At 46.3% G+C, this 14,498-nt stretch overlaps 1 protein-coding gene across 1 annotated transcript in view; it reads right to left on the bottom strand.

The window, feature by feature from the left end:
- The window catches only part of LOC138672734 (adhesion G-protein coupled receptor G7-like), a 49,374-nt gene that overhangs the window by 5,652 nt on the left and 29,224 nt on the right, over positions 1–14,498 (bottom strand). The window contains exons 5-7 of the mRNA XM_069761036.1: positions 9,292–9,401; positions 6,449–6,780; positions 4,003–4,078 (exon numbers count right to left, since the gene is read on the bottom strand). Of these exons, the coding sequence (XP_069617137.1) occupies positions 4,003–4,078; positions 6,449–6,780; positions 9,292–9,401 (518 nt within the window). The remainder of the gene's footprint in view (positions 1–4,002; positions 4,079–6,448; positions 6,781–9,291; positions 9,402–14,498) is intronic.

Genomic DNA, 14,498 nt, shown 5'->3' with positions numbered 1-14,498 from the left:
ACAACTGCAAAATGTTCCAGCACTGATAGAGTGCCGAGAGATTTTACTTAGTGGAGCAGCAAAGGGTTGAGGTGTCAGGAATGACTGGTAAGTGATGGATAGGACCGGTTATTTCCATCCTCCATTCCATTAGGTGCATCTGGGTTAAAAGGGCTGCTGACCTGCTCATAACTATTTGTGTGGAGTGGTGGAAACATCTCTGACACCTGGTGTCACGATCCATTTTTGGATTTGTGGCAGCTCTGGTTCCACTTTGTTTAAATGTAGCTTTTTTCCCTTTCAGTCCATCGGGGGTTTTTGTCAGTTCCCCCCTGCTGGCAATCTGGTGTAACTGCTGGGTCAGCTGATGTGGGTGGTGACCACTCCCACCATCCTTTAAATGGCCACCTGATGCATCAGCTGGCTGTTGGTGATAGAGTTTATCTTTGGAGACCTGCCTAGCAGGAGCAGCTCTCTGGTGTCAGACTCTTTTGGTGTTTGAAGTCCTGTTGCTGTGCTATCTGTGCTGTGGAGCTTGGCAGCGGTGTCTGGAAGCTAAGTACTGTATTTTCACCTTGTCCTTTTTGTGTTTGTCACTGTCTCCTGTGTGCTACTATCTGCAGTGGAGAGGCTAGTGCTCCTTGCCGGCCAGTGCACTAGCTAGGGCAGTATTAGGTGACAGCGAGGGACTTAGATTTGTGACAGTGGCGGGGGGAAGGACCTGCTTAGGGCGTTAGAGGAGTGCAGGGACAGGCTCAAGTTTGAGCTCAGGTGGTGACCATCCCCCATTTCCCTATCTATAGGGCCTTCCTCTCCCCAATACCATCCCATTGTGTATGTGTTGTGCCGTCTGCTGACCGACCACTCATTGGGTCACAATACGTATCATGGCACCTGGTCTCTGTGGGAGCTGGAGAGACCTCTTACATCTGGTCAAACTGTGCGGTGAGAATCTGGACAATATTGTGAAGGGATGAGCCCTGTACCACTGTATGGACTGTTTTGTTTTGTCTTAAGCCAAAAGGCCAATTACCATATATAGTGGAGTATAAGCCAAGATTTTCAGCCCTTTTTTAGGCTAAAAACACCCCTCTCAGCTTATATTCGAGTCATTGTCCCAGTGTGGAGTAGGAAACTGGCTATTAGGAGCAGTGCCTAGTAAAAGGACTGTAAACATAAGGATGAATGACCTCGGGGAGATCAAAACATCCAACACCGCAGAGACACCATCACGTGTTTCTCAACGCAGTGATCCAGCACACTGCACCATGGGGGCAGTGTTCTGGATCACTGCGTTGAGAAACATGTGATGGTGTCTCTGCGGTGTTGGATGTTTTGATCTCCCCGAGGTCATTCAGACTTATGTTTATTGCACATCTGCAGGCAGCAGCCGCACCCCAAGTGACGGCCACCACACCCAGGTCATTGAGCCCTCTTCCCAAAGAAACAGAAATAATGACCGAAGGGACCATGGCGAGTCCCACTTCAGTGATGACTCCTCCAGTAGTGGCAAAGAATCCCTCCACAACAAAGCCAGAGGCACCACAATTTATGTGTGTCAAGGCCCTCTGTCATCCACATGTGTCGGCAAAACGGGAGCTAGTGAAACATGGGTTTAAACATGACCACAGGAAGGTTCAAACATTTAATGGCGGCCAGAGCATGTCGGACATGTGTACGGATGTACGGGTGCTGGTAGCACCAAAAATGAAAACAATTGAGACTGTTCTGCATCCCTGAGAGAAATGGCCCTAAATGTGTCAGGACGGCAAAAAGTGGAAAAGTTTTGTTTTCCCCCTACAAGTTATTTTGAACACGTTTGTGCACCCCCTGCTGGATTGCGTGAATGTGGACCATGAAAGAGTCTGAAACTTTTGTGGCCCATATGGACTGTGTGCAACTGCGCCATGAACTCTATCCCATTGTTTTCTATGAACTTTGCCAAAGGGACCGCGAGCCTGACATGGTGCCAGAACTGTGCACTGTACATTTTATTCACAAAAAAGGGGGGAAGAGAAAGAAACTGATTACCTGAGGATTGTGCCAGGTCAGATTTCTAAGGACTGTGCTCCTGGACTATCAGAGCTATTGTTATGTTGGCCAAGGGGCCTGTAAATTGAAAAGTAATTGGACACTCTGTGTGGGGGTCCCCAAAGAAATGGGACCAGGGTCATGCAGATCTGTGTGAAAAATTGACTACCTGATGCGCATGCTGGGTTGAAGAAAACTGGACTGTGCCCATGGACTGTTGGGCAGTAGTTTTTTGTGTGGGTAAAAGGGCCAGTATTATTAAAATAACTCAGACTCTGTGTTCCAGGGTCCCAACTGAGGGGGGGCAAAGTCTCGGTTGACTGGCAAAAAGTCTCCTTTTGCTCCAGGACAGAAGCAGATTTAAATGTTTTGCGAATTTAATGTGAAAGTGTATTTTTTGCATTTTTGGTGTGCATTGATGTCTTGCAGGTTTCGTCAGGGTCGAGGATGACCATGTCTAAACAGGCGAGGTATGTAAAGGTGTGACAGAGACTGTTGTATATCTGCCCCTGAAGACAAAAAGTTGTGTAGTATGAATATTGACATGCATTTTTATTATGTTATATCGTGAAATGTAAAATGTGTAGAGTGTAATGTAATTAATTTACATTGTGAGAGTAATGATGCTGCTGTGTGGGTACTGCAAGGTAACGCCTAAGGCAAATGGTACAGTGGCAATCGAAGTAATGGTATTGTGCGGTTGATGTCAGCTGTGCAAAATCCACTGACATCAACCCCCGAGGTTAGTAATGTTTAGAAGTCTATCAAACATCATCAATACTTGGCATGGCTGTGATAGCTCTGGAAATGCCCACAGCTTAAAAGATTGTTGATTGGCTGCTCTGCAACCTTTCAACAAGCTCTATTAAAGGGAACCTGTCACCTGAATTTGGCGGGACCGGTTTTGGGTCATATGGTCGGAGTTTTCGGGTGTTTGATTCACCCTTTCCTTACCCACTGGCTGCATGCTGGACGAAATATTGGATTGAAGTTCATTCTCTGTCCTCCGTAGTACACGCCTGCGCAAGGCAATATTCCCTTGCGCAGGCGTGTACTACGGAGGACAGATAATGAACTTCAATCCAATATTGCGGCCCGCATGCAGCCAGTGGGTAAGGAAAGGGTGAATCAAACACCCAAAAACTCCGCCCATATGACCCAAAACCAGTCCCGCCAAATTCAGGTGACAGGTTCCCTTTAAGGATCCAAACTACGAACAATAACACAGACTTTTGGGAGAAGTCCATGTTCGGAGTTCAGCACCGGACATCTAGGTACAGTACCTGAATTTTACAATTCAGGTTCGCTCATCCATAGAAACAAATACAGATGCAAAACTAAAACCTCAGTGTGCATCCATTTTTCCTCCATTTGCAATGAATCTAGGTTTTGTTTTTCTTTTGTACAAATGGATGACACTAAACTTGTGAGCAGAGGCTAAGGGGCCCATTCAATTTATTATTGCATTTGCGCCAATTTTTTTCAGACTTTGTTGTTTTTCAACTTTTTTTTATTTGTATCTTTTTTTTCATTTGCGCCTTTTTAGATGTTTACTTTATGTGTTCACTTTTTTTAAGTCCACCATTATTGGCTTGGTTTTTGTTTTACAAATATTTGCAACTGAGTCATATATTGTGACATTTTAAAAAGTAACATTTCTGTGCAAGTGCATGTCAATCCTCTGCTTATATAATTATATGTATGTAAAAAAATTTTGTACAAAGCTGCACTTTAACGGAGTATGTAAATGTGCTAGAAAATTGTAAAAAAACAAAAAAAAAGGTTAAAGAGAAAAATAAAGTACTTTTGGATTTAAAACTAAAGTGATGAACCTTAAAGAATTTTGAAAAAAAAAAAAAGAAGTGATGTAAAAAAAAAAATGTAAATATTGAATCGGGCTCTCAACTCTTGGGTTCTCAAGAGTTTTATACAGAAGTCATGCCACTAAACATTCTGGAACAGTAACCTTTTGAGTGTGATTATTCTACTTACAATTCTTTCCGGTTGTAGTTGTTTTCTTCTGCATATGTTGCTGCAATTGTTAAAGCAACAACTATTGCAGGGAGTCCTGAAGACACAAAACAAAATAAATGTAATTCCAAGTAGAAAGACAATACAAGTCAAATCTAACCATAAGTAAAGAGTCAGATAGCCATATAACTTGGACAAGGATTGCAATATAATGCTCCGACTGGCCATCAACTCTCCCGACCCCAGTGTGACACCATGTATTTCTATGCAGCTGTCACGCTCAGGTCGAGAGAGCCAACAGCCAGTCTGAGCATTGCGTTGTGATCCTCATCCGAGATATATGCCTAAGAGTACCTGTCATTTTAAGTGACTTTTGAAAATAAGTGCTTATGTATGTATAAGAGAAATCACACAATTTTTTTGTCACTGAAAAGCTCTGGAGAGGGACAGAAGAGCATACAAAATAGGGCAATACCTTCTGGTAAGGGATAGGTATAAGAAATGGTAGCACTTACCTAAAGGTGTTTTGTGCAGGCATGAAAAGCCTGATGGTTGTGGTGCTGTATTTTTGTACTGGTCATGGTTCTGGTGATGTATTCCTAGGCTGATGGTGCTTCTGGTTCTGTATTAGTGTACTGATTATGATTGTGATGCTGTATTGCTATATTATTGGTGGTTCTAGTTAGGTATTTGTGACATCTGACCTGACATTACAGTTGATTGCTGTACTAAGCTTAGAGCTGTATTCATGCGCTGCTGGTGGTTCTGGTGATGTATTCATGCACTGATGGTGTTGTTGGTTCAGGTGGTGATCCTGTACTGATTGTGCTTCTGGTACTGTAATCCTGTACTAATGGTGCTTCTCGTGATAGATTCCTGTACTGATAGTTGTTTTTATGATTTATTTCGGTACTGATGGTGATTATGGTGATATATTTCAGTACTGATGGTGGTAGTGGTGCTGTATTTCTGTACTGATGGCAGTTGTGAAAAAAGCAATCAATGTTTTATCTATCCTAAAATGAATTAATAAAAATATCTACTCTCCCCACAAAAAAAGTCCTCACACAACTCAATTGAATGAACAATAAAAAAAAGTTAAAAAAAGAAGAAACAAAGTATACCCGCACTGCTGTCATTCGCGATCACCTATCGGCGTGCTACAATATGCTGTACGAGCCCCTATACCTCCTACTCAATGCATGGGCATAAGGGGTGCTCAACCAAAAAGATATAGAATTCAAAAGCAAAAGAAAAAAAGTGGTTATCACTCACCAAACCCGATGCTATAAAAAGTCTTTATTTTGACATGGTCGGATCGGGATCTGTGGAAGCACATGTAGTGCGAAACAGCTGTCATCCTTCAGACATCATGTTCTTCCTGTCCATGTCCATGTCAAAATAAAGACTTTTTATAGCTAATAGCCAGCATAAGTACATATGGGGGTTGCCTGGTTGCTAGGGAATCTCCACATGTACTTATGCTGGCTAACAGATGTAAATCATTCAGCTGCGGCAAGAAAAACTAAATCTCCGAGCACTAAAAAAATACTCGGAGGACCCCCGAGCATGCTCGAGAAATCTTGAGTAACGAATATATTCGCTCATCACTACTAATTTTCCCTCTCTCTAAGAAAGGCTCTCTCTAATTGTTAGTAATTTCTGAGCTGGTGCATGCAGACTACCTGCTATGATCTCGCCCTTATACAGCACAGAATTCAGAGAGATGGATTCATTATTTCCCTGTAGCATACAGACAATTGCAATAATAGGAAAGATTTTATATAGCAGTACTAAACTGTGTGGCTGTGAATCCTGCAAAATTTGGTAGAAGCAGCTGTATGATCAATGTGCTAAGTGATTTTCATTCCTCCTCCCTCTACAGATTGTTTAATAGCTCATGCAACTTGACACCTCACCGTTCTGCCAGTCTGTCTAATTCATCCGCCTCCTCCAGTACTAAGCTTTGTGGCTGTGAATCCGGCAATGAAGTTAAATAAATTTGATAGAAACTGCTGTATGATCTGCCTGGTCTCTCACTGTGCTGATTCTCACTCTTCTTCCACTCTCCCATAGAGTTTAATAGACCGTGTAAACTGACACTTCACTGTGCTGCCAGTCTTTCTTGACTCGACCAAGACAGAATTGAGCTGTTTTTCAGAATGGATGATAACTTCAGATGGCAAGGGGGAGCAGACGTGGCTCATGAGTGCAGAACAAAAGCTAATAAGATATATTACAAGATTTCTGTCAATGTACCATTGCTATCTGCAAAGTGTGTTGAATGGACAGTGACCATGTAAAGTTTGGTCATAGACTGCAAGTCTAGAGAGTACCTCATTTAAACACATGAGATTTACCTACAGGGATACAGTATATAACCATACCATGTCCACAGAGAAGAAAATATATTAATATACAAATAATCTAATAAAATAATGCAGGATACAGATAATAAATGATTTACCCCATCCTATAATAAGTTTACTTTTCCTAAAGTATTCCGGCAAGTAATTCCTGGCATAAACAATGCGGAAATAAAACTCCACTGCCAACAGCGCCATCAGTACAAATGCTGCCAATAGGAAGTAGTGCTGCAGAGCAGCCAGTCCAGTGCACCCTCCATCGTACACCTTCTCCATGTCACTCCAAAAGAAGCTGTTTTCTGAATCATTCAGGTTTGGATTTTCTGTCATAATGGTGTATTTTGAGATCTCCATTGCAATGATGAAGATAATGTAGAAAATCAGCAAAGATGAGCAAAAACTTATCAGAATCCATGAAATTGGCTTTTTTTTCCTGGAATTACAAAATAGTCAAAAAAGAATCAAATCATAAATATGTCAGTTGTACATAGGTTATATGATATATTATATATTGATTTCTGAATTAAAGGGAATCTGTCAGCAGTTTTGGCCGATATAAGTTACGGTCATCACCTTTCAGGGCTTATATACAGCATTTTATCATGCTGTATATCTGCCCCCGACCCGACCTGCAAGAGCAGAAAAATAACTTTTATTATACTTACCTGTGGGGCGGTCCGGTCCGATGGGCGTCGCTGGTTTTGGTCCGGCGCCTCCCATCTTCTTATGATCACCACCCTCCAGCTTGCTTCTTGTGGATGATGCAACCTAGCATCATGCACACAGGCTCCCCAGCATTGCGTTCCTGCACAGGTGTAGTTTTGTGCCCTGTTGAAGGCAGAGTAAAGTTCTGCAGTGCGCATGTGCTGAAAAAGGTCAAAGAGCCCCGCCGCCTGCGCACTGCAATACTTTGCTCTGCCCTCAACAGGGCAGAAAACTACACCTGTGCAGGAGCGCGATGCCCGGGACCCTGTGTGAATGATGCAGGGTCCTGTCATCCACAAGAAGCAAGCAGGAGGGCAGCGATCATAAGAAGATGGGAGGCGCCAGACCAAGACCAGCGACACCTATCAGACCGGACCGCCCCACAGGTGACTATAGTAAAAGTTATTTTTCCGTTCTTCTAGGTTGAGTTCGGGGCTTATATACAACATTATAGAATGCTGTGTATAAACCCTGAAAGGTGGTGGCCGTATCTTATATCGGCCAAAACTGCTGACAGGTTCCCTTTTAATAGAAAAGAAACACAATGTCCAATACAGTAAATAATAATACAGTGGTGCATAAAGAGGCACTAGTCAACCCATAATATGATAAGGCAACTAAGATATATGAGAATAAAGATCACCAATGTGAAGAACATTACACATTACATTAAAAACAATTAAAAGTAGCGTTAAAGTGCAAAATAACCTCCTAGGTGTCCACATAAAATTATATAGGCAGAAATCTGAACCGTCTCCCCAAATATCGGAATACAACGTAATACTTAAATCCAATTAATTGTTTAGGTAACAAATCATTGATGTTTATGAATATACAAAACATATGAAACAGCAAATCCAATACCAGAGTGTGACCTACAGTATGTGCCATCAAAGGAATACAGAGAAGGACGTAAGCCCCAAACATTACACCCTTCTACTTGCCTCTCCATATCAGGTTAGGTGTCGATTTACACTTTTTTTGTGCCGTGTTATCTCAGTCATGAGTAATCTGCGTTTAGATCTTCGCTGTATCTGTACATTTGGGGAACCCTTCTAACAGATTGTCCAAGTCACTCAATAGGATCTAAATGTTACTCCTATATTTAATGATGTGCAACCGTTTTGTCTCAGGCACCGTGAGACCCAAATATTATATGACCACATTTGGGATGCAGTATTTAGTTACAGTATGAGGTACAGACGGTCCTGCCAGGATAAAGGCCACGGAGAACATCTGTAGAGAACAAGGTTAACAACCATGTCAGAGTCAAGATGGCCAATACAAAGATAGCCGTCACCTGTACGAACTGTCATTACCAGCACCAGATCTCCCACCTTACACATGAAGGTTCCGTCTGGCAAATTTACATGTGTTATGTAAAAGAAGAGCAAAGTAAGCTATTGCCAAGCTCCACTGTGGGTGGTGTTCAAGAAGACAACCTGTCAGGCAGTTCATACTGCTCAAACCATGGGCAGCATCCATTATAGCCTGGTGTCTCCAAGAAAATATACTTTGAAGAACCAACACCACTGAAGATGAATGACAGGTCTCTCTGTAGCTACACGTGAATGATAGACCTGTCAGTTATCTGCAGCGGTGCTGGAAAGATTCGGCTGGGTGGCGAAGCAGGACACGTCTTGTCTCCAGCCATGGTAACCAAGCTGATACTTCCCAACATCAGTGCAGGTGATTAACAGGTCTCCCCCTCAAATGTACATAAGGAGAGACCTGTCAATCATCTGCTGGGACTAGCTGGCGGGGGACCATAGCCTGAGATCAGACTAGTCCTGCGAGGTTCTTTGAAACTGGAGCATTTCAGAGAATAATAAACCTAGCTGCAATTAACCTGCAGACTGTGAGCCCTCGCGGGCAGCGTCCTCCCTCCTTATGTACTCGTGTGCCTTGTTATCTGCTCATGTTTAATGTATTTGTCTATATTTGCCCCGTATTCACATGTAAAGCGCCATGGAATAAATGGCGCTATAAAAATGTATAATAATAATAATTAGGCAGCCAGGCGGCAATTCATCCTTCCTGTAATTTGGGCACCATGAATTGCCCGACAAGCTCTTTTTAATGGCAAATTCAGCTTCATTAGGTCCATATACATATTAGATGTTTGGTCAACTTTGCCACATTTGTCCTAGTAATAGGTGACTCCTCTAATATTTATCTTAACAAATAGAAAAAAAGTTTGAAAAAAAAATCTCCACAATTGGTGCTTTGTACAACTTACCTTGCATACAATAAAAATACAACAGTAATGCTTAATCCAATTACAGAAAGTGTACAGCCAACCAGTGACACAATGTTCAAGGAAGCGAAATTTATATTTTCTTTAAATTTCTAAGAAGGGAAAACACAAATATAGATTGGAATATCGGTAGTGACATTTGCTTTTTCATACCAACATCAGTGCATATATTGTAGTGTGTTTTTCAATATTTTCATTTTCAGAATTCTAGTTAATGACTGGAAGCTCGGAGAACCATATTCGCTATTCTTTGCCCATGTTTAGAAGTACTCGACATTTGCAGTGATGCACAGCGCATCTACTGATAAGGTTCAATGGTCACGGCCTGGATATTTGAAGATATGTCAATTAGTATGGAGATCTTGTATTAGGGCACAAGCAGAGGTCTAACTACCTCAGGGGGACGAAACCTCTGAATGGGCCCTTAACCAGGTAACTGTGTGTACAACCATGGTGGTGGCCCATAATCTTAGGTATACTGCTACCTCAGCAGATGACTATGCTGTTACTGACAATCTCTATACAAAGATTAACAGTGTAACACTGATATTACCGCCATATAGTGACAATATAGTGGTAGATACCAGTGCCGTAGAACACATAAGAGATTATACGACAGTCATCTTAGGTGACTTACAGCTGACTTTTTTTTCTGGTGCAGTCGTTCACATTTCCTGTCTTATCAAACAGGCCCAGACTGACATGACAACTTCTCCAGCCTGGACTCATCTGCAGAGATTACAACAAAGACACATCTGACTTCTCACTTTCCCAGTACTGTCCCCATCTATTCCCAACCTGCACAAACTCCTGGTCCTGATGATACCCCAACACTGAGCAGCTGCTGTTTGTGTTCCTATTACTGATCCTCTTAGCACCCTAAATAATAATGCCCACCACTGTACCCCTTAATAATGCCTCCTTTGTGCCCTCTTATTTGATAAAATAAGACAGTAGAAAATATTAACTTCATGTTTAAATGCCCTAGAAAATAGTGCCAACATTTTGCCCCTACAAAGTAATAATGGCTCCAATGTGCCCACTTGACAGTCACAATACCCCTACTGCCCTATAACAATATGCTTCTTAAGTGCCCATTTAACATTTAATAATATCCCGAGTCCTCCCATATATAGATCCCTTCTACACAGCATGATGCCTCCCACAGCTCCCATATACACAGCATAATGGGCTTGACAGTAGCCCCCTCCCAGTGTTTGACAGTACCAAGTACTTAGGATTAGGTTTAGGGTGACAATGATTTTGTGCCTACTGGCCCTAGCAATGTGAATCGTGCATGGCAACAAATTTCACCTTTACTATGTATAATGGAACCATGCATAAGAAATAAAGAGATGGGGAGTTGAAATTACAAATTATTTAATTTTAGTGTGGGGTAAGGGTATAATTTAAACAATAGCTACCATAAATATATATAACTAGCTATTGAACCGATTCTACAACTGGGTGGCGAGCATTTACCGGAATATTGGTATATGGTCTCCATCCTGGTATGTGCTGCTTCCATCCTGTGGCCTAATCTTGTCATGTGCTGCTACCATACTATCTCTTCTTGAGCCCCCATCCTGTCATGTGGTACTCCCATCCTGCTCCCCAATTCTGTCATGTGGTGCTCCCATCCTGCACCCCCATCCTGTCATGTGGTGCTACCTTCCTGCGCCCCATCCTGTCATGTGCTGCTCCCATACTGCAACCCCATGCTGTTATGTGCTGCTCCCATACTGCACCCCCATGCTGTCATTTGCTGATCCCATCCTGCGCCCCATTCTGTCATATGGTGCTCCCATCCTGCGCCCCCATCCTGTCATGTGGTGCTCCCATCCTGTGCCCCATGCTGTCATGTTCTGCCCCCATCCTGCACCCCCATCATGTCATGTGCTGCTCCCATCCTGCGCCCCATCCTGTCATGTTCTGCTCTCATCCTGCACCCCCATTCTGTCATGTGCTGCTCCCATCCTGCGCCCCCATCCTGTCATGTGGTGCTCCCATCCTGTGCCCCATCCTGTCATGTGCTGCTCCCATACTGCAACCCCATGCTGTCATATGGTGCTCCCATCCTGCGCCCCCATCCTGTCATATGGTGCTCCCATCCTGCGCCCCCATCCTGTCATGTGGTGCTGCCATCCTGTGCCCCCATGCTGTCATCTGGTGCTCCCATCCTACGCCCCCATCCTGTCATGTTCTGCTCTCATCCTGCACCCCCATTCTGTCATGTGCTGCTCCCATCCTGCGCCCCCATCCTGTCATGTGGTGCTCCCATCCTGTGCCCCATCCTGTCATGTGCTGCTCCCATACTGCAACCCCATGCTGTCATATGGTGCTCCCATCCTGCACCCCCATCCTGTCATATGGTGCTCCCATCCTGCGCCCCCATCCTGTCATGTGGTGCTGCCATCCTGTGCCCCCATGCTGTCATCTGGTGCTCCCATCCTACGCCCCCATCCTGTCATGTTCTGCTCCCATCCTGCACCCCCATCCTGTCATGTGCTGCTCCCATCCTGCGCCCCATCCTGTCATGTTCTGCTCTCATCCTGCACCCCCATTCTGTCATGTGCTGCTCCCATCCTGCGCCCCCATCCAGTCATGTTCTGCTCCCATCCTGCGCCCCCATCCTGTCATGTGCTGCTCCCATCCTGCGCCCCCTTCCTGTCATGTGTTGCTCCCAACCTGCGCCCCCTTCCTGTCATGTGCTGCTCTCATCCTGCACCCCCATTCTGTCATGTGCTGCTCCCATCCTGCACCCCATCCTGTCATGTTCTGCTCTCATCCTGCACCCCCATTCTGTCATGTGCTGCTCCCATCCTGCGCCCCCATCCTGTCATGTGGTGCTCCCATCCTGTGCCCCATCCTGTCATGTGCTGCTCCCATACTGCAACCCCATGCTGTCAAATGGTGCTCCCATTATGCGCCCCCATCCTGTCATATGGTGCTCCCATCCTGCGCCCCCATCCTGTCATGTGGTGCTGCCATCCTGTGCCTCCATGCTGTCATCTGGTGCTCCCATCCTACGCCCCCATCCTGTCATGTTCTGCTCCCATCCTGCACCCCCATCCTGTCATGTGCTGCTCCCATCCTGTGCCCCATCCTGTCATGTTCTGCTCTCATCCTGCACCCCCATTCTGTCATGTGCTGCTCCCATCCTGCGCCCCCATCCAGTCATGTTCTGCTCCCATCCTGCGCCCCCTTCCTGTCATGTGCTGCTCTCATCCTGCACCCCCATTCTGTCATGTGCTGCTCTCATCCTGTGCCCCCATCCTGTCATGTGGTGCTCCCATCCTGCGCCCGCATTCTGTCACGTGCTGCTCTCATCCTGCGCCCCTATCCTGTCATGTGCTGCTCTCATCCTGCGCCCCCATCCTGTCATGTGCTGCCCCCATCCTGCACCCGCATTCTGCCATGTGCTGCTCTCATCCTGCGCCCCCATCCTGTCATGTGGTGCTCCCATCCTGTGCCCCATCCTGTCATGTGCTGCTCCCATACTGCAACCCCATGCTGTCATATGGTGCTCCCATCCTGCGCCCCCATCCTGTCATATGGTGCTCCCATCCTGCGCCCCCATCCTGTCATGTGGTGCTGCCATCCTGTGCCCCCATGCTGTCATCTGGTGCTCCCATCCTACGCCCCCATCCTGTCATGTTCTGCTCTCATCCTGCACCCCCATTCTGTCATGTGCTGCTCCCATCCTGCGCCCCCATCCTGTCATGTGGTGCTCCCATCCTGTGCCCCATCCTGTCATGTGCTGCTCCCATACTGCAACCCCATGCTGTCATATGGTGCTCCCATCCTGCACCCCCATCCTGTCATATGGTGCTCCCATCCTGCGCCCCCATCCTGTCATGTGGTGCTGCCATCCTGTGCCCCCATGCTGTCATCTGGTGCTCCCATCCTACGCCCCCATCCTGTCATGTTCTGCTCCCATCCTGCACCCCCATCCTGTCATGTGCTGCTCCCATCCTGCGCCCCATCCTGTCATGTTCTGCTCTCATCCTGCACCCCCATTCTGTCATGTGCTGCTCCCATCCTGCGCCCCCATCCAGTCATGTTCTGCTCCCATCCTGCGCCCCCATCCTGTCATGTGCTGCTCCCATCCTGCGCCCCCTTCCTGTCATGTGTTGCTCCCAACCTGCGCCCCCTTCCTGTCATGTGCTGCTCTCATCCTGCACCCCCATTCTGTCATGTGCTGCTCCCATCCTGCACCCCATCCTGTCATGTTCTGCTCTCATCCTGCACCCCCATTCTGTCATGTGCTGCTCCCATCCTGCGCCCCCATCCTGTCATGTGGTGCTCCCATCCTGTGCCCCATCCTGTCATGTGCTGCTCCCATACTGCAACCCCATGCTGTCAAATGGTGCTCCCATTATGCGCCCCCATCCTGTCATATGGTGCTCCCATCCTGCGCCCCCATCCTGTCATGTGGTGCTGCCATCCTGTGCCCCCATGCTGTCATCTGGTGCTCCCATCCTACGCCCCCATCCTGTCATGTTCTGCTCCCATCCTGCACCCCCATCCTGTCATGTGCTGCTCCCATCCTGTGCCCCATCCTGTCATGTTCTGCTCTCATCCTGCACCCCCATTCTGTCATGTGCTGCTCCCATCCTGCGCCCCCATCCAGTCATGTTCTGCTCCCATCCTGCGCCCCCTTCCTGTCATGTGCTGCTCTCATCCTGCACCCCCATTCTGTCATGTGCTGCTCTCATCCTGTGCCCCCATCCTGTCATGTGGTGCTCCCATCCTGCGCCCGCATTCTGTCACGTGCTGCTCTCATCCTGCGCCCCTATCCTGTCATGTGCTGCTCTCATCCTGCGCCCCCATCCTGTCATGTGCTGCCCCCATCCTGCACCCGCATTCTGCCATGTGCTGCTCTCATCCTGCGCCCCCATTCTGTAATGTGTTGCTCCCATCCTGCGCCCCCATCCTGTCATGTGCTGCCCCCATCTTGCATCCTCATTCTGTTATGTGCTGTCCCCATCCATATGTCCCATACACTGATCCATAAAGAGTGATGTCCCCTATAAGATGCTCCATAGTATAATATGTCCCATATGCTGCTCCATAAAGGTTGATGGCCCCCATAAGATGCTCCATAGTATAATATGCCCCGTATGCTGCTGCGATTAAAATAAAAAAAGACATACTCACCTATTGCCGCTGGGCGCCGACTGGCGGGG

This window comes from Ranitomeya imitator, chromosome 3 (assembly GCF_032444005.1).
Source record: "Ranitomeya imitator isolate aRanImi1 chromosome 3, aRanImi1.pri, whole genome shotgun sequence".
Lineage (NCBI taxonomy): Eukaryota > Metazoa > Chordata > Amphibia > Anura > Dendrobatidae > Ranitomeya > Ranitomeya imitator.
The sequence above is the reverse complement of the archived record's forward strand: the minus strand, read 5'-3'. Positions and strand labels throughout refer to the sequence as shown.